The sequence below is a fragment of the Coturnix japonica genome, chromosome 2 (genome assembly GCF_054131305.1).
Source record: "Coturnix japonica strain WE chromosome 2, WE-NBRP24, whole genome shotgun sequence".
NCBI lineage: Eukaryota > Metazoa > Chordata > Aves > Galliformes > Phasianidae > Coturnix > Coturnix japonica.
Genome location: NC_140664.1, coordinates 25774795 through 25797900, shown reverse-complemented (window position 1 = coordinate 25797900; position 23106 = coordinate 25774795). Strand labels below are relative to the sequence as shown.

Genomic DNA, 23106 nt, shown 5'->3' with positions numbered 1-23106 from the left:
AGCAGCAAAGAATACTTAACACAGTTTTAATCTATCCACAAGAACTCAATTCTTAGTGGAGTTTCTTTATCAGTCCTTTTGAAGAGATCTGTAAATGATTCACCTGAAGAATCTTTATGCTGACCCATTTTACTGATGTGCATTTTCAGCATGCTCCCAAAGCCCATATCAATCAGAAGATTCGATGGGACAAGGAGAAATTGCTGGAAGCAGCAGAGCTCAGTAGTGACCCCATGTCACTTACGGTTATTTAGGATCCTGGCAGAGTAACTCAAGTGAGGACAGGAGCTGAATGAAAGAAGAACCTGATTAGTCCTGGTGTTAAAAAATGACTGAACTTTGAGCAGTTAATCTGCTGGTAGTTGTGTGTACCAGAATAGGCCAGGAGTAAAGATAACAATAAATGAGGCCTGGGGATGACAGCCAGAACCAGAGTCCTAAAGCATGTATCTGCTGAGCAGAGCCAAGCAAATCGTGAGCCTGTGCTTCTGATCAAAGGCCTCCAAGAGGGCTGCAGCATTCCTTGGCATGTTCAGGAGATCTCAGGGCTATTTTTGACCACTACTATGATCTGGCCAGCCAATACATTCTGCAGATGGACAGATGATCACATTTTGTTGCCAAAAAGTCTTAAGAGATTTACAAACCTTCTCTTAAAGAGAACCACGGTATTTCTAAGCTCTCTCTGTGGAAGTAGCATCTCAGCACAGTGTGAGCTCTGACAAGTATCCAGCAGGAGATGTGGCCCTTCAGTTCACTTCTCAAAACATAATGCAGAGCCTATGCTGATCTTCTAACTGAATCAGGGGACACCAAAAAGTCATCCAGATGCCCAAGAAAGGGTCACATCAAGGCCATTGGAGGTGCCTTTGTCATGTATGAGGTCTGGTTCTGAGCACAGGAATGCTGTTTTGCAACATCTCAGGCAACCACAAATCTGTTCAGACTTGAGGGGTGCTTTACAAAGATCTGAAGTCCCTCAGAGTAACACTCTTCTGTCAGCAGAAAATCAATAATGTAGATATTACACCTTCTGAGCATCTTTTTCAGCTTTCTGAAACATAATGTCACATAGGAGGATGCCAGAGAAGAAGTGGTGAGAAAACAAAAGAAACTACAAACCAGAGCTTTTCTAGTCTCTAGTGGAAAAGGTTTTCACGTCAAATGACATAAGCATTAAACGTGACTCATTGCTGCCATTTCTCTGTGCCCAAAAGAGAGAAATGTATACTCTGTGGTCAAGGCAGAGCATAACAGAATGATAGTTATTAGGCACACCGGTTTGATACCACACAAACAAGCTGAGTTCAATAAAGGTATCTCTCCATAATGCATTTTACATGTCCATAGCACTCTATGAAGAACTGGAAACAGAGCCTTTTAGCCTATGTGAGTGTACTGATATTTCAGGGACAGAAAGCAATACTCTTGGAGCTCTCCTGAAACACTGCATCTGGAACAAGAAAACTGTAATTCTACTTCATTTTCCTCCTTTATTTCTTGCCAAGTGCCAGTTATGACTGGCAGCTTGATGCAAAGCGAAGTTTAGAATTGGGGTGGCTACTATTTAGACATAAAAAAGACGAGGGAGAAGCACCTACAAATGTGTATACACATAAGACATGGCTTTTGTTTTTGAGAGCATGGCCCTGTACAGAGTTGGCTGCTTGAACTATGAGCTAAGTGGGCCAGTCCTGAGCCGTGGTAATATTTTCAGCAACGCTCCACCAGTCCACTAATGCCAAGAATCTGGCCTATTGTCTGCCTTTCAATCTTACCTCATTGTCTGTGAGCTTTGCCTTCAAGTGTAGTGTACTTCAGTAACTCAGTCAACAGAGGGAAGTAGATGGCAAACATTCCCTCCCAGGGACATGGGCTTACTTTCTGTCATTTAATGATGTGAGAGCCAGCGCTGATGCAAATCCTCTAGCCAGCAATGCAGTGTTTTGCCATCAGGCTTCCTCTATAGTCAAGGCATCACTGCCACTTCACATTCAATGCCACATTCAAGTGGCATGATTCATTTTCAACACTGTTAGTGTGCATGGTTTGAATCGTGTCTCACTTCTTCAGTGATTTGTCCAGAGCGAAGCATCTGCTAGGAAAAAAAATATCTAACACTGGTCTTTCTCTGCTCCTCCCGACACCTTAGAGACACGCATGTCTTCAAACTCTAAGGTCACACCGTGTCATCCCCTGCATGTGACGCACAGGCTGAGTTATCTGTGAGATTAGAAGAGAAAGTTCAGCAGCCAGGACAGAGGATTTGCAGTGATGCCCACAAATGCTGTTACTTTTTATATACACTTGTTTATAAGCCAGCAGGACTCTGACAGTTTTCTCTGTGTTTTAATTTTCAGGCTGGGTTTGCAGTACAGTGTTTCCATTTTTAATAACAGTTAACTCAAAACCAATAACGGTGACTATTTCATCAGCAGAAACATAACCTTTCTGGTATAGATGCTTACAGAAGTGTAGCATTCTTGTTCCATAGAGATACCAGTACAACCCTTGGAGATAAAGATGCTTTCTGACACTGGATTGTTTTCTGTAAGGGAAATCTCTTTGCAGTGAAATAAGTGCACTGAAATAAGTATTCTGAAGTTCTGACCACATAACATTTGATCTCACATCTCTTAGAAAGAGAAGACACCCATGGACTGCAATAGGATTCTCACCTTCATGAAAAACAACAGGCTGAAACTTTCAATTTCTATGCATTCTGCCAAGATTCTGCACAGCTTTTTCAGTTTATTTTGGGTTTTTAAGGAAATCCTCTTTCCCTTGTGCTTTATGTGTTAGAACCGGGCCCAGCCACAGTTGCTGGTCCTAGAGGGACAGGAAGGAAAAGCGAACAGAGCCAGCCCAAACCTGCAGAAAGCCACTGAGATTTCAGGAGACAATACATGCTATAAAGTCCTTTTGGGAACAAAAGCACTCTCAATGCACTCTCCTTCGCTGCTAAATCAACGAAGTTGTAAAAATTATTTCTATAGAAACCTATTTTCTCCCTATGTCATAAAATTATATTTAAGTGTTACCCAACAGCTCCACTGCTATTGCAGAGCCAACACACCCGGCCCCAAAGGCACAGCTCTGCTCCCCTATGCAGCCCAGCTAAACACAGCAATTGCTCTGCTGTCTCACAGCCTTCCTCCTCCAGCCTTGTGAAAGCCAGAGCATAAACCAAAATTGTTCCAGAGATACTAATGTGTTCTGTGTTTTCTGTACTCTCCCTAAGCACAGACATAACTGACATAGTTGTGTATGTCCTCCAGAAATGAGTTTTTCTGTCTCCCCAAAGGAGATTTAGTCTTTCTCTCTTATTAAGAATCCCTAAACAGATCTCCTGTCCAAATTACATGCTTTCTCCAGACACTATCATGAAGGGATAATTTCCCTAAGGTTATAAGGGTTCCTTGTTCACTTCTTGAATAGGTTCTTGCCACCACTGAAAGATACAGGTTGGCTATTTGAGGTAACTGAGCCACTGTAGGCAGAAATGCTTTGCCAAAGCATCTAGTTGTTTATTTAATGCTACATATTTGTGATTGTTGCTGGTATCTGACAGTAGAACTGAAGAGGCCACAAAAGGGAAACAAATTAGCCAGGGAAAAAGTAAAATCTATTACAGTATTGCTTATATCCAGAGAAGTCTGTAAGGGCGCAGCCAGTCTGGCAGCATGTCAGGTACAGGGCCACCTTTTGCAACAAGAGAGGTATTTCATTGCTAGTTTCTCACTAAGGTTATTATGTTCATTTCACGAACAGAAGCAACCCCATTCTAAATAACGGTTCAGCCCAGGTGTTGGTGATCCCATCTCTCATGTCCCCTACTTCACATAACCAAGTTACTGATGAGACACATTGGATTGGTAACAAATGGATTTTCTCTAGCAAAATTGGATTGCTCTAGCAAATGAGGAGGATTGAGGGGAGTATCCTCTCCCTTCATACACAAGCCTTTCCTCAACTCTAACCTCTTTCCACTGTCCTAACCAGCTTCCTTTCATGACTTGAATTCCTTCCCAAAGCTGCACTCTATCTGTGGACTCCGACCTCCTTGACATTATTTTCACTGCAAGGTTTCCCACTGGAATTCCATCTTGCACCTCTTCATGTCTCTACCATGGCCCGGTCCCACACTGGCAATCTGTGCCATCTTAGTGGAGACCAGCAGTGCATCGTGCACTATCATTACAGTTAAGACTGTCTCAGACAGATACTTTCCTCACCCTTAGATTCATTTTGCTCTAGATCTGGTCCACATAACCTACCTGTGTCACCAATTATCCCTCTCAGTGGAAGAGATCTAAGTAGCAAATCCAAGACCTTCAGCCCTACTACTAATGGACAATATGCATAATGATTTGAGGCATTATAGAGGAAGTTGTGCTTTCACATCACTCTTAAGATCTCACACATTATACACAAAAGGCTGTGTTAAAAATACAGCGTTGAGTCGTGAAGTCAAATACACAAAAATGAATCTAAGGGGACTATTTATTTTGCCTAAGAACTTGGTTGCATTGCATCTGCAGGCTGGATTGTCTTTCATCAGGGAGCAGTGAACAGCACTAGCTGCACTGAAATACTTGAAGGTGTTAGGAGACTTCGGAGTGTGAAATACAGCCCTACTGTTAAGGGTACTGAGGGGTGCTGTGTGAACTGGATTATTTTGTTTCTTCCCTTTATACAAGTGCTATGGGAGACTAGGAGAAGGTTTGCTTAATGTTGCCGGTGTTTTTCGTTGTCTGAACTCTGACATGGGGACTAACTGAGCCTGATTTGAAGAAGTACGCCTCATCCATGACTTCCAAAAAGTCAAGAGTATCTGTGCTTTCAGTCCAGCAAATGCTGAAGAAGCGCTGAGGGGTCCCTCCACCCCAGCCAAGACCTCAACCAGCTGCTTCAGGTTCACCTTTTTGAGTCCCCTCTACCCAGAACACAGTGCTACACCTGCATGGGGCATCACAAAGATCACTTAACTTTAGAAAAGCAAATATAGGGCTGCTGATTTTGAGAAGCCCTGGGGATGGTGAGGCTTATTCTACCCTCTTTAGTCAGGTTTCGTTCCCAAAAGGTTCTCTGCTTTTCACTCATACTCTGCTTACTCCCCTGGATTACAATTCATTTTGCAACTTCTGCAGCCTCATAACAAAGTGGGACTAGATGCTGGGTACTGGTTGCTGATACAAATTTGTCTTCATTATCTTTCACTGTCCCATAGGATTAACAACATTGTTGCAATAGTTTCTCTCGTCCAGATGAGAGATGAGCAGACATTGTCACCAGAAAATTAAATCTGAGGTGGCACCAGCCCCCGGCAAAGTCTTTCGTAGCCTTTTGCAGTCAGAGGCTTTAGAAACACTTATTAAAGGAATCTCGTTCAGGGTGAGTCAAATACAATCTCATAAAAATCTCTTTTGTGATGGGAGTTTGGGGATATAAAAGTTAATGCAATGCAGATAGCTGAGCTGAATAGGCTGCCTCCCTACAGACTCTGATATAAAAAGCATTTCATTGCGTAAAGTTTGAATCACAGCTTTCTCAACAACTGTTCACTACAGGATGGGTTTCTATCTCATGCAAGGCAATGAAAATAGGATGGAGGGAGGGCTGTTCTCCTAGCATAAGAACTGGGAATAAGAAGGGAGCTTTTTCTTTTATTTCTTTTTTTTTTCTTCTTTGCATTTGAAAGAACGCAGCCAAAATGAAAGCTAAAGAACTATTTCATTACAGCTCCCTTTTTGCTTTAAAAAGAAAAATGCCCAAAGTCAGACTGTCTGGCTAGCACATTATGAGGATATTAGTGCTGTGTAAAACAGCAAAAAGAAAGGCAGGGATTTTTCTAACCGGAAACCTAATGCGTCACTTCTTCAGCTCTGTCCCTGGGGGCAGACTATGGGAATTCCCAGTGTTGGGTCCCGGTGGCTCTCAGCCAGCTCTGTCACTGAAGCTGTACTTTCAGACTGGGCTGCTGCTGTGCTGCAGGGCTTGGAAATGAGGCTTCGGTTTGATAAACAGGCGGGATGAGGTCACCCTGAGGCGCTGTGCAGAGAGCCCTACAACCTCTGTCAGCACCGTGGAGAAGCACAGAGCCTCCTTACTTCCCTGAGAAGGGATCAAAAGTTGACAGATGTTGCCTAACAGAACAACAACCCGCAGATTAAGCTCCATAGCAGATTTAGCTTGAACTATTTTCAATATATATTTGACTTGTGGCGGGCTAGACCAAGGGGAGTTCGTGGGATTTCAAATCTGCCTTTTGCAACAGGCATGGATTTATGACAACAGCTCAGCTTTAGTACTACAGCCATGCCCATTACCATGCTTGTTTGAGGTGGTGCCCCAAGTTTTGAGGTACAGCAGCCCAACCTCTGACTGCAGGTGGAGGTTGCACATGCCTCTTGCTCAGCCTGCCCTGGCTATGTGGGGACAGAAGGCCTATGTAGTCACATCTGAGGGACAGAGGGCAGGACCTCAGAAACATCATGCAACAGAGCTTGAAAGAGCTGCTGTTCTGCATGGCCCCCTGATGCATCTTGTTTTAGTTCAGTTCCACACTGAACTAAAACATATTTGTTTCTGTCCAGCAGGTGTGTGCACCATTCACATCCCCACCAAGCTAATTTCTTAGGAGGGTAAAGTTTAATCATTATCACTCCTTGTGCTGCTTTGGGGAAGAAAAACAGCAATTCTGTCATTGCGTGCTCTAGAAAACAAGTCTCTAAGGAGCTCAGACTTCCTGTTACCAATGCCCTAAACTTTGCCCCACCTTTGTGAAGCACAGGCAACTCACAGAGAATGTCATCCACTCTAACAATTGATTTTCTTTTGCTGAATAACGTCAGACCTTTTAAATAAAAGGCTGACCTGTCTCCTTCTAAAATAATTTGTCGGTTTTATGGAGTGTTGTTCTGATTATATACAATTCCCACAAGAAGGGAAGTACCTTTAAAATAAGGACTATTCAGTACTAGTACAGGATTTCCTCTTGTTGTTGATAATTTCCTCGTAACAGAAGACGCAATGAATCCCAGAGAAATTCAAAGGGGCAATCTACAGACAGATAGGCAACAACATTATAGAGGTCACATTGTTCAATCAAATTGATGTTTTCCTTATGAAGTAAAAAATAGATCTGCCTGCTGTGTAGCATGTGAAAGAGTTCATAGCGCGCACACTTCAGTCCCCTTCGTTACCTTTTTAAATCACCATACAATCCCACACATTTTTACATAACCATCACAGAACAATAAAAGGTGACAATTCTTTTCATTTCATCTTTTGATATTGAAATTCAGTCTCCGAAATGGCCTCTCTGATAAAGAAGACGGGCTTGGTGATAATAGGAACCAGTATTACCGCGTTATTATCTGCACTATAAATAGCATATGTATAATTGAAGTAAGTCAGCAGTTGTGAGTTCTCTCTACTGGATGTTCCTTATTACCAAAGCAGACCCGTACTCCCTTTCACTAGATCCAGTTTTTCACTACCAGAACATGGATCCACACTGTTCCCTTCATGGTGAAGGAAATCTCATACCTATGTAGGTAACTAATGAGTGCTCCAAAACACTGCACCAAAATCCAAGAGTAAAGCAGCTAAGGCTGTGAACTTCATGGGAATGGCTGCCAGTCAAAAGGAGATAGTACCTGTTATCCTAATGCATCAAATTCTCTGTTGTGTTGGGCCCTGTGAACCCCTCTCATTCATAGGCCACATTTCCATTTATTCACCTCTTTACTCTCACTTGACCAGATTGCACGAATATGATCAGCAAATCATGCTGCATTCTTGCAGCTGGGAATGAACACCCAAGCCCTATTTCCCCTTTTGCTGGTGGCACAGCCCATCAAAGTAGATAGTGATATCCACATGCATTTGTTTCAGCACCATCTTGGTTTTAAATCACATGCCACAGTTTTTGCATGTTTATCTGATTCTAGCTTACTGAGCAAAACTATGATTTACTGAGATTGTTGTCCTCCTATTTCCAAACCCTTTAAGCACTTGCACGCAGCTTATTTTGTCATTTGATGACAGTTGTTTCCGTACCTTTGCAATAGACAATGCAAACAATTCAGCTTCTCATCTGTTCGCAGCCTTAGCTTTCCTTTGATCCACATTAGCCTTCCTTCCTGTTCTCTGCCATTCTCTCCCCAAGGCTGTTCAACCAGCCTTTCTGCTTCAAAATCCTTTCTTCTGTAAACACAGGGCAAAATGGAGAAGTGCACAAACCATCAGCAGTTGAGCCATTTCTACTGTCTGTTCCTCGACTTTGCAGATTACCTTGGAGAAACACAAGCTGTCTGGAGACCTCCCAGAAGCATTTCCATTGCAGAGATAAGAGAGTGGTCTGCAGAGGCCTCCTGTGCTGGGGCTGCCCTGTTAGACAGCAGCACATAAACATGCAGAACTGCATCCAGATATCCCCTTTCCTTTCCTAGAGGCTTCTCCTGAAGAAAACAGCCAGAAAAAAAGCCCCTGAAAAGGTCTAAGGAACGCAACGTGATTGAGTGCTCTATAAGGCAGAATGCCCCCAAGTGCTGAGCTGTTTCAGGCTCTTGGAGAAACTCTTGCTGTGTTATACAGCTGTTTATGTGATATATTGAACAAGGCACAGCCAGAAGAGAACCTCTGCCTCTGAACTCTGTGATCCTGGGAAGGCTTAGGCAGGCTGCAGACAGCACTGTCAAAGCAAAGCTACCTGGTCAATGCCTTCATGCTGTATGAATAATTCGTATGAATTTGCTAAAGAAAAAAACAGACTGGACAAGATGGTATGAGTGAGTATGACATAAAATACCCAAGCTCTTTCTTCATAAGGGCTTTCTCCAGATGAATTCTTCAGATTCCCAAAAGACACCTTCAAATGCCTTACTGGGCACTGGCATTTCAACATTTATTACTGCAGTCATACTACTATATTGCAGGCATGAGTTAATGCCTTCATCTTCCGGATCAAGAAGAAAGAGACTGGCCTAATTTTTATTTACAAGCCAGGCAAGAGCCTCAGCATACTGAGTCACCTGGCAAGTACCACAGTCCGTCTCTATAGCCTTTCATGTGACACCCCAGAAAAGGGCTTTGCAAATCATTTTTGTTGTCTCCCAGCAGAAAGCCCACAACCTGCACATGATTCACTGCAGGCTTCAGCTCAGCATTGAGTATACTGCAATCCAAACTGGGAGTTTCTGGCAAGAAATGCATGTGAACAGGCACACAGTATAAAACAGGAAGAAGGATTTCAGTTTTTCTGTGCTCACTTGGGCTCGTTTGTTGCGAGGAAAAACCTGGCAGGCTTCCCAATGCTAAGTAAGCCTAGAAAGGCTCCTGTCACCTGGGGACTCACATGCTGACGTGTGAGTGAGGAGGGCAACAGTCAGGATTCATCATCTTTTAGCGTGATCCTAATACAGTCTGTCATGCTACGAGTGTAAGACAGGAGTGCTGAACAGAAATAGGCCTAAGAACTAGTGACAGCTTCTTTCCAAAAGCAAAAAAAAATGTCACTTTGATGAGCTATTCTTTTATGCCAAAGTACAGAATGGATTTCCAGAGGTTTGTATCTGGTTTAACGCAGTATTTACCAGCTCTTAAATTCACTCTGCACTCAGATCCAGCTTTTTTATATAAGAAGATAGTATTTGCTTATTTAAAACACCACATCATCTTACATCCCACACAAAATACTAGCCTGAGGATTTCCAGGCAGGCACAGTTCATCCAAAGCAATTTCAGGTGGTGGAGGGGTCATGCGATCGAGTCACATCTGCATTTTCTATTTCTCTGCCACCTCTTTTGGTTAAGGATTTGCTTCTGGATTGTTTTGGGTGGAAATACTCGGGGCTCAGGAACTATCAGTTATCTATAGGAGCAAGCTTATTTTGCTTCTCTCAGCCTGTCTTTGGAAACCCATCATTTTGTAGGAAGTAAAAATAGCTGAATGTCTCACAACTTCAGTTTATGAGAAACAACAGTAATTGTCATTTGTAAAGGAAACTTCCAGCTACCACTCTGTCCTGAAGAGAACGAGCAATGGCACTGCTTTTTCACAGCTGACAAAACAGATACGGCCAAGCGATTGCCAAGCATGACTTACTGAGCAGCACAAGTTGTAATACAGCCCTGGACTTCTAATCCCTGTGTTTCAGCTTCTGGGTCAGGCTTTTTCCATTTGAATGTTTAGCTTTCCTGAGTTCCTGGAATTCATTCACCTGTTTCTAAGGAGCAGCCAGTGGATTTTCAGTCTCTAAAAGTTAATAAAGATGTATTGCATAAATTGAATACGATTAGTGCTTTAATACCTTTGCCATTGGTAATGGAAAGAGAAGACTGAGTATAAACACGGCAGCAAAACTTTTATTGCCCTCTATTTCTGAAGTTCATTCAAGATTAAGACAGTGGGACAGAAATAACTGCAAGGGTCTTTCTACACAAAAGAGCCAGCTATTGAAGGACAAGCAAAGAACTTTGAACGTCAATGAAATAACTACTAAAGGGCTGAGAAGAGTTGCCATTTATTAGATCTAAAGTTGCATGCATCGTAGTAATCTTCTCGGTAGGAGTCATTAATTTAGTATAAAAAACCTATTAAGCACTGAGCAGGGCATAACTACATGGGAGACAATATGTACTGTGAGAAGGAAACTGGATTGGGAATTTTACAGCCTCTTGTTTCATGTTTATACATATAACGCTATAATCTATAATCTCAATAACACCTATATATTCCTAGCTGCCCCAGCATTTTGCATTTGGTCTCTAGCAGAGGTCCCCTGCGGCCTGAGAAAGAAGGTAAAACAAGGTTACACACTTGAATAACCTCCCACTCTTTCCAGCCCCACAGCAATCCTTCCGAGAAAGCCTAGCCCTCTCAGCCTCTCGTCAATGCCACTCCTTAATTGGCCTGAGAGCCCTTCTTTAAACAAAGCACTCTTCTCCCACAGGGCCCAGCTCTTTTTCTGCTCTTCTGGCAGAACTAAATCCAGACGACGATACAGCACGTACCAATAGAGGAGCACTGCAAATTCAAACACAAGGGAATGGAGTGAGGTACTCCCAAGAGTTCTCCAAGTAGAGGTTTGCAAGTGGGATCATCTGCTCATACTTCTTTCAAGGAGAAAACCTTCCATCTACATTTAAGCCTGTCAGGTTGCTGCTTGGAGAAAAAGCAGAGCACACCATTAACACCGAGGTGACAAGCAGAGGATCAGTCAGAGACCGTAGGTACATCCTGCACTAACGCACAGAACATGAACTCAGCGAGGCAGTAAAGTACAGGACTTTGTTACAGAGCTATAGGACTTCCTTGAGTTTGACCAGAAGAGGCTCCACGTTCATAATGATCACTTCTTAAATATTAAGAATTAGGTGTTGTGCAACTTTAACCTCTTCTATAGCAGAAACTCGTATCTCTCTACTTCGTACCTACACACGCAAGGAGTAACGCACAGAATGCATCTTTTACTCCCTTGGCCGTGATCCTGAAGCACAGTGGTTCTTTACCCTCAGTTCACATATGTAAGTACACAAAAATGGATGAGTGAGAGCAAAATAAATGCATGTGCCCAGAGAAAGGTAAAGCAGCACCACCCGTGACACCAGAGGCACAGAACTCTTATATATACCAGTCAAATGTGTCATTTAAAATACGTTGTTCTTTCTTCTTTATTTAACCACAACACAAATACAAGAGCAGTCAAACCTAGTCCAGTGGAACTCACCAGATAAACCTGTTCAGGTTAAGATTCTCATGAAATCAAACAAAATATACATGTACGCACGCACACACTCACGCACACGAGAATGCAGCAGAGCCCTTGCAAAATGAAGAGTGGCACTGAACTGCCCCTAAAAGCAAAATGCAAAAACAACAAGAAAGAAAGAAATTCACCAGTTAGGATACATTTGTTAAGCAACAAAGTCGTGCACTGAACAGGTTCCCACTGTACCATTCCATTGGATATCTAAATACCAGCATAATTTGTTTCAGGTGCAGATTTGAAGCTCACAAAGGGAAAGAGTCTGCTTTCAGTTATCCAAGAATACCAGTAACGCAGCAATTGCTCTACTGTAACTCAGAGCAGAATCCGGCCCTGTGAAGTTGAACATGCTGGAAGGCAACTGCGGGTAACAAATTTTCCACCTCTCCAGCAATGAAACTCACCACCACCTGTAGGTTCCAACTTCGCTTTCACACCCTCCCCATTCTAAAACCTGCACTAAAGCACATGCTGCTCCTTTGGGTGGAAGAAGTAACACAGTGATCCTGTGATGCAAATAAGCATCCACTAGGGACTAGAATAAGACCTCCAAAAATACCAAATCACAGCAGAAGAAACAGAAAGTGGGCTCTTAGATAAAGCTGGTCAAGCTGGTCCATCTGATTTGTCAACGCTTTGTTCAGAAATATAAGACTCCTATATATGTTTACAAAAACAGTAATTCCTTATAGAACATCTCAGTGTCAAAATATGAACAAAAACACAGCTTGTTAAGGCTGAGAAGAGTGGTCTTGGAAAAATTAATACCTAAACTAGGCTGTAGCTAACAATAATAGGTGATATCTCTTCGTAACAAGGCAGTCCGATGTACTCGGGGAGGAACATTTGAGACGAACTGTTACAGAACTGATTTCAGTATTCAGCACAGATCTAACACAAGTGTTAACATCCACTACTGTTACCTTTATTTTCAGACAACTATTAAAAAAAAAAAAAAAAAAGCAAAAACAAACAAACAAAAAACCTAATACAAAAATGTAGAAAACAACAACAAAATGAAACAAAACCCAAAGAGACACTTTTTAGACAAATTTAGTTAAGGTGAAGCTGTACCTTTGTCCCAGTTATTAAGAACTTCAACGTTAAGAGTGGCATAACCCAGCTCAGCTAGGTCTGCAGGCTTCCCCACCCTCACTAAAGAGTTAGTTCTTAAAAGGCTCCGATCTCAGTCCCCCATGGTCTGTATGGTTTGCCGAGGTTTGCTGATTGTGTTGGTGCAGATGGGCTCAGCATGTTGGGGGACAGTAGATGAAATGAGCCAAACGAAAAGGGGAACGCAGACAGCGACGCCATGGAGGAGAGAAGAGGAGGAGACAGTTTGGTAGTAGATGTGACCACGGGGAGCACTGGTCCGATGCTGCCATTTGGGGGCACTCTGAGTGAGGAAGTTTCAGCGTGTGAGACAGCGATTCTGCCCTGGTGATGCGGTTCTGAGGAAGACGCTGGAGTACTGGTATTGCCGGGCCCGTTTTGAGGCAGCAGCAATGGGTGAGATATGTGAGGGTGATGTCCAAAGGCGTTGCCCCAAGGAATGTGTCCAATGCCAGCGTGCGCACCGCTCGCTGCTTCCCGCTGAGAGGCGTAGTTATTGAGGTGAGACACCAGTCGGACCCGCAGCGGGTCGGAGGCATCCAGGCCCTCTATGATGCTCAAGTATCGAGCCACTTCAGCCAGGCACTCTCGGAAGCCGAGACTCCGGTAGTCCATAGCCAAAGCATGAGCATCGAAATAACCTGTGAGAGAGAATAAGAAGAATGAAGGCTAAAGATGCTGTTTGCCAGTCATTGCCTGCACGCAGCCTTCCCACCACTTCCCCACTATGAGCGTTTTCACCTGGATGTGGTTAGTAATCCCAAATGTAGACTAGCTGCCAAGCCCCCTTTTATCTCTATGTTGTTGCTGTTGGGGGGCTAACAGGCTTCTTTTATATCTGAGCTGTGATATTGCAGCTCCCAGGACTACAGACTGAGACCCGTGACTGCAGAATGCTGCTTTTAAACTGAAACTGCACACTGCTGCTGGGAGGAAAGCACTTCTGCTCTTTCCACGTCTCCCAGTGCAAGCAAAATTACAGCACAGTAAAATCGATTAAAAGCACAAGTTCTAACTTATCAGAGGCCACTTTGCAAACTACTTAATTTCCTCCCATTCAAACAGCACACATCGCTGTTCCTGCTAATTCTCTAGTTCCATCCTGTGTATTTTCCAGTTTTCTGTTCTGGTAGTTTGGTATATCAGAGGAACGGGCACCTGACAACAACACAACCTCACTGTGCTCCACGCTGCCAGCAGCGGCTCATCACACAGCGCTGCCAAAGCGCTGCAGCAGCTCGCAGCGCCTCTCCCTTAGCACAAGGCAGAGCTGTATCCACGCAGCACCACTCAGCTTGGACACCTGAGCCCAGAAGAGCCACAGCGCTGCCATCCCCGTAAGGCAGCCCCAAGTTCCAAACTTTACCTTTCCCTCCGGCCGTGTGCAGCATCTTCAGGTGATCCACGGTCATCTGCAGGATCTCGGCTTTCTCCAGCTTGGCAGATCCCTGAGGAGAGAGGGCCGGGAGCTGCGGGCAGAGCCCCGGCTCGTTGGGCAGAGCCCCGCACATCCTAACGCCTACCTGCTTCTCGAAGGCGCTGGGCACCAGCCGGCGCAGCTCGGACAGGCTGTTATTGATGCGGTCGCGGCGGCGCTTCTCGATGATCTGCGGGCACAAAGCAGGGTGAGGGGCCGGGACCATAGGGGGGGTTTGGGGTCCCGGCGGGTCGGGCGGCACTCACCCCTCGGCGCCGCTTCCTGGCCAGGATCTGCGATGTGGCGGACGGCGACGCGGAGCCGGCGGTGGAGCTCAGGTTCCTGCGGGCACCCCGGCACGGCGGTCAGTCACCCCGGGCACCAACCCCAAACCCCGCCGCCCCCCTCCCGTCTGCTCCCCGCTCTCACCCATTCTCATCCGCGCTCTCCTTCTCCACCTCCACGGCCTCGTCCAGCTCCTCGCTGTCGGACGAGCTGTACTCGGGGTGCGCTCGCTTCATGGCGGCGGCGTGCGGGCGGCAGCCGAGCGGGCGGCGGGCGGCGCGCGGCAGGAGGGCGGCCGACACACGCCCCGCGCCCGCTCCGTTCGCCGTGTCCCCCATGGCGGTCACACGCCAACTCTTACCGCCGCGGGCGGGACGCCGCCGGCCGGGCACAGCCCAGCACGGCACAGCCCAGCCCAGCCTAGCACGGCGCAGCACGGCACAGCACGGCACAGCACAGCACGCCCGCCGCCCGCCGCCACGCGTGGCCTCCGCCTCCTCCATTGGCCGCCCTCAACCAATGTCCGCCTCCATGCTCCGCTCGGCACCGCCCCTCGGGCCGGCCGTGGGAAAGCGGCTCCGCTGCGGGGCTGTGCGCTCTGCTCCATCCCCTCTGCTCCATCCACGGCTCCTTCCTTCCTGCCGCTGGGAGCAGCTCAGGGCAGCAGAGGAGCTGCAGGTGAGGAGCTGCAAGCAGCTAACGCATGGTTGTTCCCATGCTGCGCTTTCCATAACGCCGTCTGCTTTGCAGCGCTGTGTAATTAAGCTGGTGTCTGAACTTGCAGCTTCCCAGCCTTCGTGTTGCTTTGCTGTAAAGCACCTCTGGCTGCACCACCTGCTTCCACAGCATCAGGATACTAATTAATAGGTAATAGTCTCGTGCGGGTTGGAGGGGACCTTAGAGATCATCGAGTCCAACCCCCGGGATTCAAGCCTCCTGTGTAGCAGAGCGGCACTTCTATCACTTGCGCCACAGGGGCACACATACAGGTTGGAAAAGACAACTGAGGTCAGCCAGTCCAGCTGTGATCCATCCCCCCATGCCCACTAACCACGTCCCTCAGTGCCACATCCACACGTTTCCTGAACACCATGGACAGTGAGTGACCACCACCTCCCTGGGCAGCCCATTCCAATGCACTGCCATTCTTTCTGAGGGGTTTTTCCCAGCATCCAAACTGAACATCCCCTGGCACAGCCTGAGGCCGTACCCCTCGTCCTAGCACTGTTACATGGGAGAAGAGGCCAATCCTCACCTCACCACAACGTCCTTTTAAGTCTTTGTAGAAAGCAACAAGGTCTGGGTTGAAAAGGACCACAATGATCATGTAGTTTCAACTCCCTGCTATGTGCAGAGTTACCAACCACCAGACCAGGCTGCCCAGAGCCACATCCAGCCTGGCCTTGAATGCCTGCAGGGATGGGGCATCCACAGCCTCCTTGGGCAACCTGTTCCAGTGCATCACCACCCTCTGGGTGAAAACCTTCGTCCTAATATCGTACCTAAACCTCCCCTGTCTCAGTTTAAAACCAGTTCTCTTTGTCAGTCAGATGCAGCTTTGAGAACACAGTGTGTGCTGTTTGCTCTTGCTAGGAAGCATAGGATGGAAAACGACCCTCAAAACTTTGGTTCCACTCTGCAGAATGTTAAGTAAAATATGCTCTTTGAAGGGGAAAATGTGGCTTTTTGGCAGACAGTAACAGGCACTTTTCTTTAGGTTTATGGAACTAAATTTCACCATGCAAAAATAAAAATGAAGGCTGAGCATGCCCCATAGCTGTTGGTAAATACAGTTGGGAATAAAGCAAATCAAAGTAGCAGCTGATTGCTTTTGAAGGTACCAGCTATTACAAGCCTTGATGAGCACTGCACAGGCAGGTAAATGAGAGCTGCAAATTACACAGTGAGCACTGGCTCCTGGAAAAGCAACCCTATTTTCTCTTGGATGATACCTTGCATTGACCTCACACCTTTCTGCAGTTGTATTATATCCCCCAGCCATCAGCCACTGAGCAGATTTTGGCTCGGGGAAGCAGCCATAGCACACATAGCCCAGAGTAATGGGCTGCAGGGGATGTTCAGAGTGTGTAAATGCAGTGAGAAAGCACTGGGGATTTTTAATTGCCATGAAGCAGTTGGGATTCCGGCTGTAGCTCTCTCTTGGAGATACTGGCAAGGCAACTTGATTTAGCTGCTGTAGGTCAGTTAAAGACTAAGCCTGGTGAGTTTGGAAACTGTATTCCAAGCTGGGCAAGGATTTGAATGTGGCTGCCTCAATAAGCAAACTCCTCCAGGGAGGTCCAAAACAAACCATCCTTGGTTATCTCTTCCATTACATTATGGAATACTTGGATAAGAACAAGCAACAGAAGCATCTCCTTGGTTTTGCCAGACCAAGGTTAGGCAATGAAGCTGCTTTTTGCTAAACTTCTGGTTTTTAAATGATCTAAACGTGTAGCTGCATCTGACCTGAGCTGTTTTAATTCAACCTGAAAGATCATAAAGCAGTTAGCTCTGGGATTCGAGCATATTTTGAGCTAATGAAATAGCAGTGGCCTGTACTGGCATGGAGGGCATTTTCCTGTGGGATGCTTCGTTTCAGTCTTGCTCACAATACTTTGACACTGCAAGGTTTCAGGGCCTGGGTGTGCTGCAGAGCTGAGCAGCACATCTGTGCAGCACCAGTGCCTTGTGCAGAGCTGCTGTTCTCAGTGTGACCTTCATTTCATCTGCTTTAAGGAGGAAGCATCATTCCAGGAGAAAGTTTTATTCCGCAGTAGCACTCATCTGAAAGATTCATTCCAGAACATCTCAGCTATGTTGGAATGGGAGCTATCAGAGCAGCATTGCTGAACAGCACTAGCAGTAATTTCCCGTGCACGCCCAGGCCCTTCTTTTGATTCACCCTGATGTGGCTGTGACAAAACTGCCTCGTGTTTGCTTGTTATAAGACAGGATCAGCAGCACACGGCTCTGAGCGCACCACGGTGCTGCTATGCTGACCTCTGCATGAGCACCTCAGCAGCTGCACTAATAGGGGTGCTCCACAGCCAGTGCGAGCAGTCACACACTCCTCATGCTGAAACCACAGCAAATGTGTTTAATCCCACACAATAGTTCCGTTATAATACGTCTTAAAGCTGCGGTCGGCAGGGGAAGCGGCGACCACTTCTCACATATATAATGTATACGGAACATATTCAGCTTGGCATGGAGACAAGGAGCTGGAAGTGTCACGCTGGAGCCTCGCCTCTGACAGCATGAGACATGTGCTTGTAAGCTGTCTCGAGGAGGATATTTGATTGCCCTCTTTCTTCTTCTGCCTCTCTCCCAACAAAAGCCGCCTGACCTCCCCCATGACCCGGCAAGTGCTGAAATTCCCCAAACACATTTTTCTGTTGTGCCCCAGCGTTGAACAAAAGGGGACGGAGCAGCCTCGATATACTTGGGAGTATGGAATGAAAATAACAGAGGGCCCTGGCCGGGCCAGCGAGCGCCCAGCATCACCCCTGGCCCTCCACGTCTGCTCTGCCTCCCACGCCCGCTGCTGCATTGTCCGCAGCTCCGTCTTATTTATGCGCTCATTTATTTATTTATTCGTTTATTTATTTACTCGGGGAAGGGCAGCTCAAGGGGCGGCCGAGGAGGGGGGGGGGGGGGGGCTGTGTAATTGCCGTTTACACTGCGTTCCCACGCTACTATTGTTTGTGACTTTGTTTCCTATTCCCATCACGTGTGCTAATTAGTTGGAGCTGCTGGCTCGCTGGGAGGCGTGTGTCTGGAGCAAAAGCAGAAAGATCACTTCCTGGAGGGATCCGGGCAATCCGAACAATTCTCCGCTTTACTTTCAGCCCTCTCCCCCACTCTGCCTCCCCCCGGCTGTTCCCGCTCAGGGAGGAGAGAAGAAGCACTGATTGTCAGCTGCTACCACCGTGCAGAGCACACATTTTCTCTTCTTAAAAGGAGCGACCCAATGGACAAAGGAAACCGGGGACGTCTCATCCTTGCTTGACAAACTGGATCTTAGTTTGTTGTGTTTCAGAAGTCTCCGTTTGCATTTCTGTTATGTCTAAGGAGGTAAAAAGCAGCTTTAGGAAAAAAAAAAAAAAAAAAAGAAAAAAAAAAATCCTCAGGTTATTTTAGCCTGCCCTTAGGAAGTGAGTCAGATTTTTATGGCAAGGCTGAAGGTAGCTCATGCCATGGCTTGCAAAACAAAAAGAGAGAGAGAGAGAGGGAGAGAGAGAAGCTGGGGGGTGGGGGAAATACCTGAGTCATGGCATTTGCTCATTAAAGCAGGCATCAGACTGCAAGGCTAAATCACATGGCAAGACCTGCGTGTGGATCAGGTTTTAGACTCAGTGTTTGGTGTTTTGTTTTTTAAATCTCCAGCTAAACCTTCCTACCCTCTGCCCTGGTGCTCTGCAGATGTTGAGCATTTCAGACCCTCCTTGGACCATGCATGCTGCACACAGCTCAACCAGGCACTATGCTGCATCTGCTACTGCTCCTCTCACCAGTGGCCTTACCCACACACCCCTTCAGACATTAAACCCTCTGCATTCTCCATTCCCAAGCAGCACAACCACACAAGGCAGGGAGAGCTGTCAGGCTCTGCCCAAGCAGGGACATGCTCCCCAGGATGCAGCTCCCAGTCTCATGCATTTAAGAGGGAGTGCAGAAACAGGTTAAGGTGTGAGGCTGTTTGCTTCCTTTTCAGCGGGCACCAACTCATGAAATCAAAGCTTTTTACCCTTTTTCCAGCAATAGCTGCAGTCAGGTGCAGTGTGAGTGAGTATGGCTCTGTGTTTCCCTGTGCAGCTCTGCCAATGCTTGAGGAAAATCCTAAAGCAATGCTCCTCCATCTGCCCTGCTGCCGTGGGATGGCAGCTATGTGAAAACAAATATTTCTACCCCATGGGAAGCTCCAATATTTCTGCACTTTTATTTTGTTTTTGCTTGGGTCAGAGAGAACTGAAGTATCTTAAGTCTATTTGGTTTGGGGTTTTCCTGTCCTTTCTGTGGGGAAAACAAATCCTAGGTTTTGGAAACAGTGAAACGCTTCACTGTGAGTCAGCTCAGCTTTAAAAGGCATCTCCATGAGTGTCACGTTACTTGGAGGCTGTCATTTTTGTCCTCCCCCGGCTCTGTTGTTTCTTAGAGACAGGGCTCCCTTTCTGGGTTACCCATCTCGTGATTCCCTCCTCAGCTCCAGGTGCGGGAAAATACTGCTAATTACAGAAGGTACAGGCTGTCGAGTTGGCTCAGAAGGAGGCTGGGTGCTTTTCCTGAAGTGGAAAGAGCTGTTTTAAATGTCACTGCACAATGCCACAGGGCTGGCATCCTGCAGGTCTCACAGCACCACACACACCCTGCTTTCTGCTCACTGCCTGCTCCAGTTCGGGTTGGACCAGGTGGCTGCAGAGGTCCCTCCTAACCTCAGCCATCCAGTGATTTTGTGTCAACCACTTCTGTCATTTACAAACATTTAACCTCCAATTGCTTTGAGAGGCAGGAGTGAAGATTTGGATTGGATATGAGGGGGAGGTTCTTTGATATGAGAGTGGTGAGGTGCTGGCACAGGCTGCACAGAGAGGTTGTGGATGCCCCATCCTTGGAGGTGTTCAAGACCAGGTTGGATGGGGCCCTGGGCAGCCTGGTCTAGTATTAGGTATGGATGTTAGTGGCCCTGCCTGTGGCAGGAGGGTTGGAGCTTTATGAGCCTTGAGATCCCTTCTAAGCCAAGCCATTCTGTGAGATAAATTGGGAAAATACTTGAAATCTAAACTTTTAGTAAGGGGATAAAACTTCAGGAGAGACTTGGCCAAGTAGTTGGTGACACAGCTCTCTGCAGGCCAGCAAGTACTTCTGGTGCACCAGGGAGTCACACCAGTCTATTATGGACTCAGGGTCATGTGCCACCAATGTGAAGAAGCTTTAACAAGGCACAGTCCCACTGAGTGCATCATGCATCACAGCCTTTTAATTCAGGAAAGAGGTGACCAGTGAGGAAGGCACCCTACAGAAAAAATGGAAAGCATTCTCATGTCCATTTTAAACTCAATTATTTCCATTTAATAACCTCCATGTACTATTCAGGTTTTTTGCACCTGTGGTCTTCCACTAGCATTATCATTTATTCTTATTTATTTCACTTATAACACAACTCATGAACTGTTCCAGCCGCTGACCTCCCAGAGAGATTGCTAATCAGGCCAAATTGCACTGCAGGGAGTGGTGAGCGCTGTGTTCAGATATCTGACAAGGATTTGTTAGGACCACCAACATCTCTGCACAAGTAACCCGAACCACAGGAAAAATAATCCAGCAAACCAACCCTGTGCACTACCAGCTTCATAACAATCACAGAACTTCATCAGGACTCAACCTAGTTCGTTATTGTTTTAGTTCTTGCATCTCATTATTTATATATAGAGAAGGAAAAGCTTCAGCATGGACAAAAACACAGAAAAAGCCACCAAAAAACAACCAGCCCATCAGTGAGTGAGTCATGTGAAAGCTCTCTGTTCTTTTTCCTGTTTCCTCACTGAATACGGAGAGCAGCTCATGACTGCTGGTACACAAAGCCTATCTGAGACTGGTTCAGCTGCCTGAGGGAGTTCAAGTCCAACTTCATGGCCACTGTTGCCTACTGGAGCCACTGCAGAGGAACAACAGAGCTCCAGTTAAAAGAGGCTTCTGCATAGATTGGTCACAGTAATTGCAAAACACTTTGCTGAGGATGCCCACCCCTTCTGGAACTACAAATTAAGTGAGAGACCTAATTTCAACATTCTCTTTATTTATTTATTTATTTGTAACAAAATTACGCACAAAAACTTTAAAACTAGTGCTGCTTCTCCCCAGACAGCAGAATAAATCAAACTTTGTTTCCTGTGGTGTAGTGCTCTGCCTCCTGAAACCAACCCAGTGTCCATGCCCACCAGTCCACCCTGCTGCCCTTACCCATGGACTGGCACACAGGTGGACGTAGATGGTGCTGTACTGGGTGGCTGCCCTCTGATGTGGCCAATGGGAGACTAATTCACACCCCTCTTCTTCCCCTACCCATTCTCTTTTTCTTCAGTAAACCCATAGGGTCTTAATTAGTTCGAGTCTGACTAGTTGGTCAGAGATGGAGGGTTTTGGCCACCAGGCTTAGCAGTTACTAGATGGGGAGTGACTGATGGACAAAAATAAATCCATTTAAAAAAAAGCCTCTTCTGAGCACTGAAATGTTTCCTCATGGACTGGGAAGGGATAATTGTTTACCTCAGTGGTAGTAACAATGATATTGCTATGGACTTGATCTAAATTAATGGGAGAGACATTTATTTAATTTTTAGGAAGAGTCATTATCCTTACACCTAGTAGTTGTGTGCTCGGTTTATCCACTTTCACAGCTCTATCACCTGGCCAAGTAAAAGATATTCCCTTTCTTTGCAAACTTCACCTCTCTTAAGGGCTTGAAGGCTCTTAGATGCAGGAGTAATGGGCCTCAGAGTAGGTACACAGATTAGATAGTTAATCAGTCACTTGCAGATTGTTTGTGAGATACGAGAGCTTTCACAGGGTGCATGGTGGCAGCTGTGGCTTTGGAGAGCCCTCCGTTTTCTGCTGAATGAAAACAGGGAGAATGGTTCCAGTACTGCATCTACAGCTGTAAGAATGCAGATCCCACCTTTAACTTGAAAATATTTGCATAAGGCATTCAGGTAATATAAAGGAAACTGATTACTTTATACCAGCTGGATTACAGCAAGCCAATATTGACTTCAGGTTTTGGTTGTCATCAAGATTTATTTTACTTGAGGTAAATATTGACTGTGGCACAGCCAAGGTCAGTGTTTACTTTGGAGGAATATCAGTCTTATGGCTCAAAACTGGAAGTCGATATCTTCAGTGCTATACTTTTTCATAAATATTGAAGAGGGAGGATATTAGCTAATATGCATTTTAATATATTTTTTAAATATAATTTAAGAGAGCAGTTCTGGTGAAGTGAAAAAAGAATTAAAATGCAGAAAGAGGGTTATTACCTTGGACCAACAAAAGAAGGGAGCTGCCGAAAGAAACAACACAGCTGGATTATTATAACTCCCAAGCAAACTCTTACTGCAGACACTGGTTGTTGACCTCTGGGAAAGTAAACAGTAAGAAATGTAAGGGGTAGCTGCCATCAAGGATGGTATGACACATGGAATGAGAATTTCTGTTCCCAGCCTTCTTTGAACTGCTTGTTAATTTTGTCTTAATACTCCATAAACCCAACAAAATACAACACTCCTGCTTGAATATGGAATAAGTTTAGAAAGTCATTGAAACTGTGCTTACCATAGGCTTTGTCACTTGTGCTTCTGTAAAGAGGCACAGCATCTACACCTAAGTCAGGAGGAAGACAGGGAGTCTGTTTGGATCTGTTGGCACTAACATGGAAAATGCTTTGTGTTGTTTTTCACTCTGTTGGTAGAACTATGGAGAAGGGTATTCATAATGTGAACTACAGAGGAGGCATTAGAA

At 45.7% G+C, this 23106-nt stretch overlaps 1 protein-coding gene across 2 annotated transcripts; it reads right to left on the bottom strand.

Moving 5' to 3' along the window:
• Positions 1 to 11661: 11661 nt before the first annotated feature.
• On the bottom strand, positions 11662 to 15019 carry HEY1 (hes related family bHLH transcription factor with YRPW motif 1). Of its 2 annotated transcripts, XM_015855891.3 has the most exons (5): positions 14734 to 15019; positions 14571 to 14646; positions 14411 to 14494; positions 14254 to 14335; positions 11662 to 13528 (listed from the first exon to the last, which is right to left on the bottom strand). In XM_015855891.3, exons 1-5 carry the CDS (start codon positions 14925 to 14927, stop codon positions 12945 to 12947), a joined length of 1020 nt encoding a protein of 339 aa, XP_015711377.2. In that variant the 5' UTR covers positions 14928 to 15019; the 3' UTR covers positions 11662 to 12944. The 2 variants fall into 2 exon arrangements, with proteins under 2 accessions (XP_015711377.2, XP_032298668.2); XM_032442777.2 differs by having other exon boundaries at positions 14254 to 14494.
• Between the last annotated feature and the right edge of the window lie 8087 nt (positions 15020 to 23106).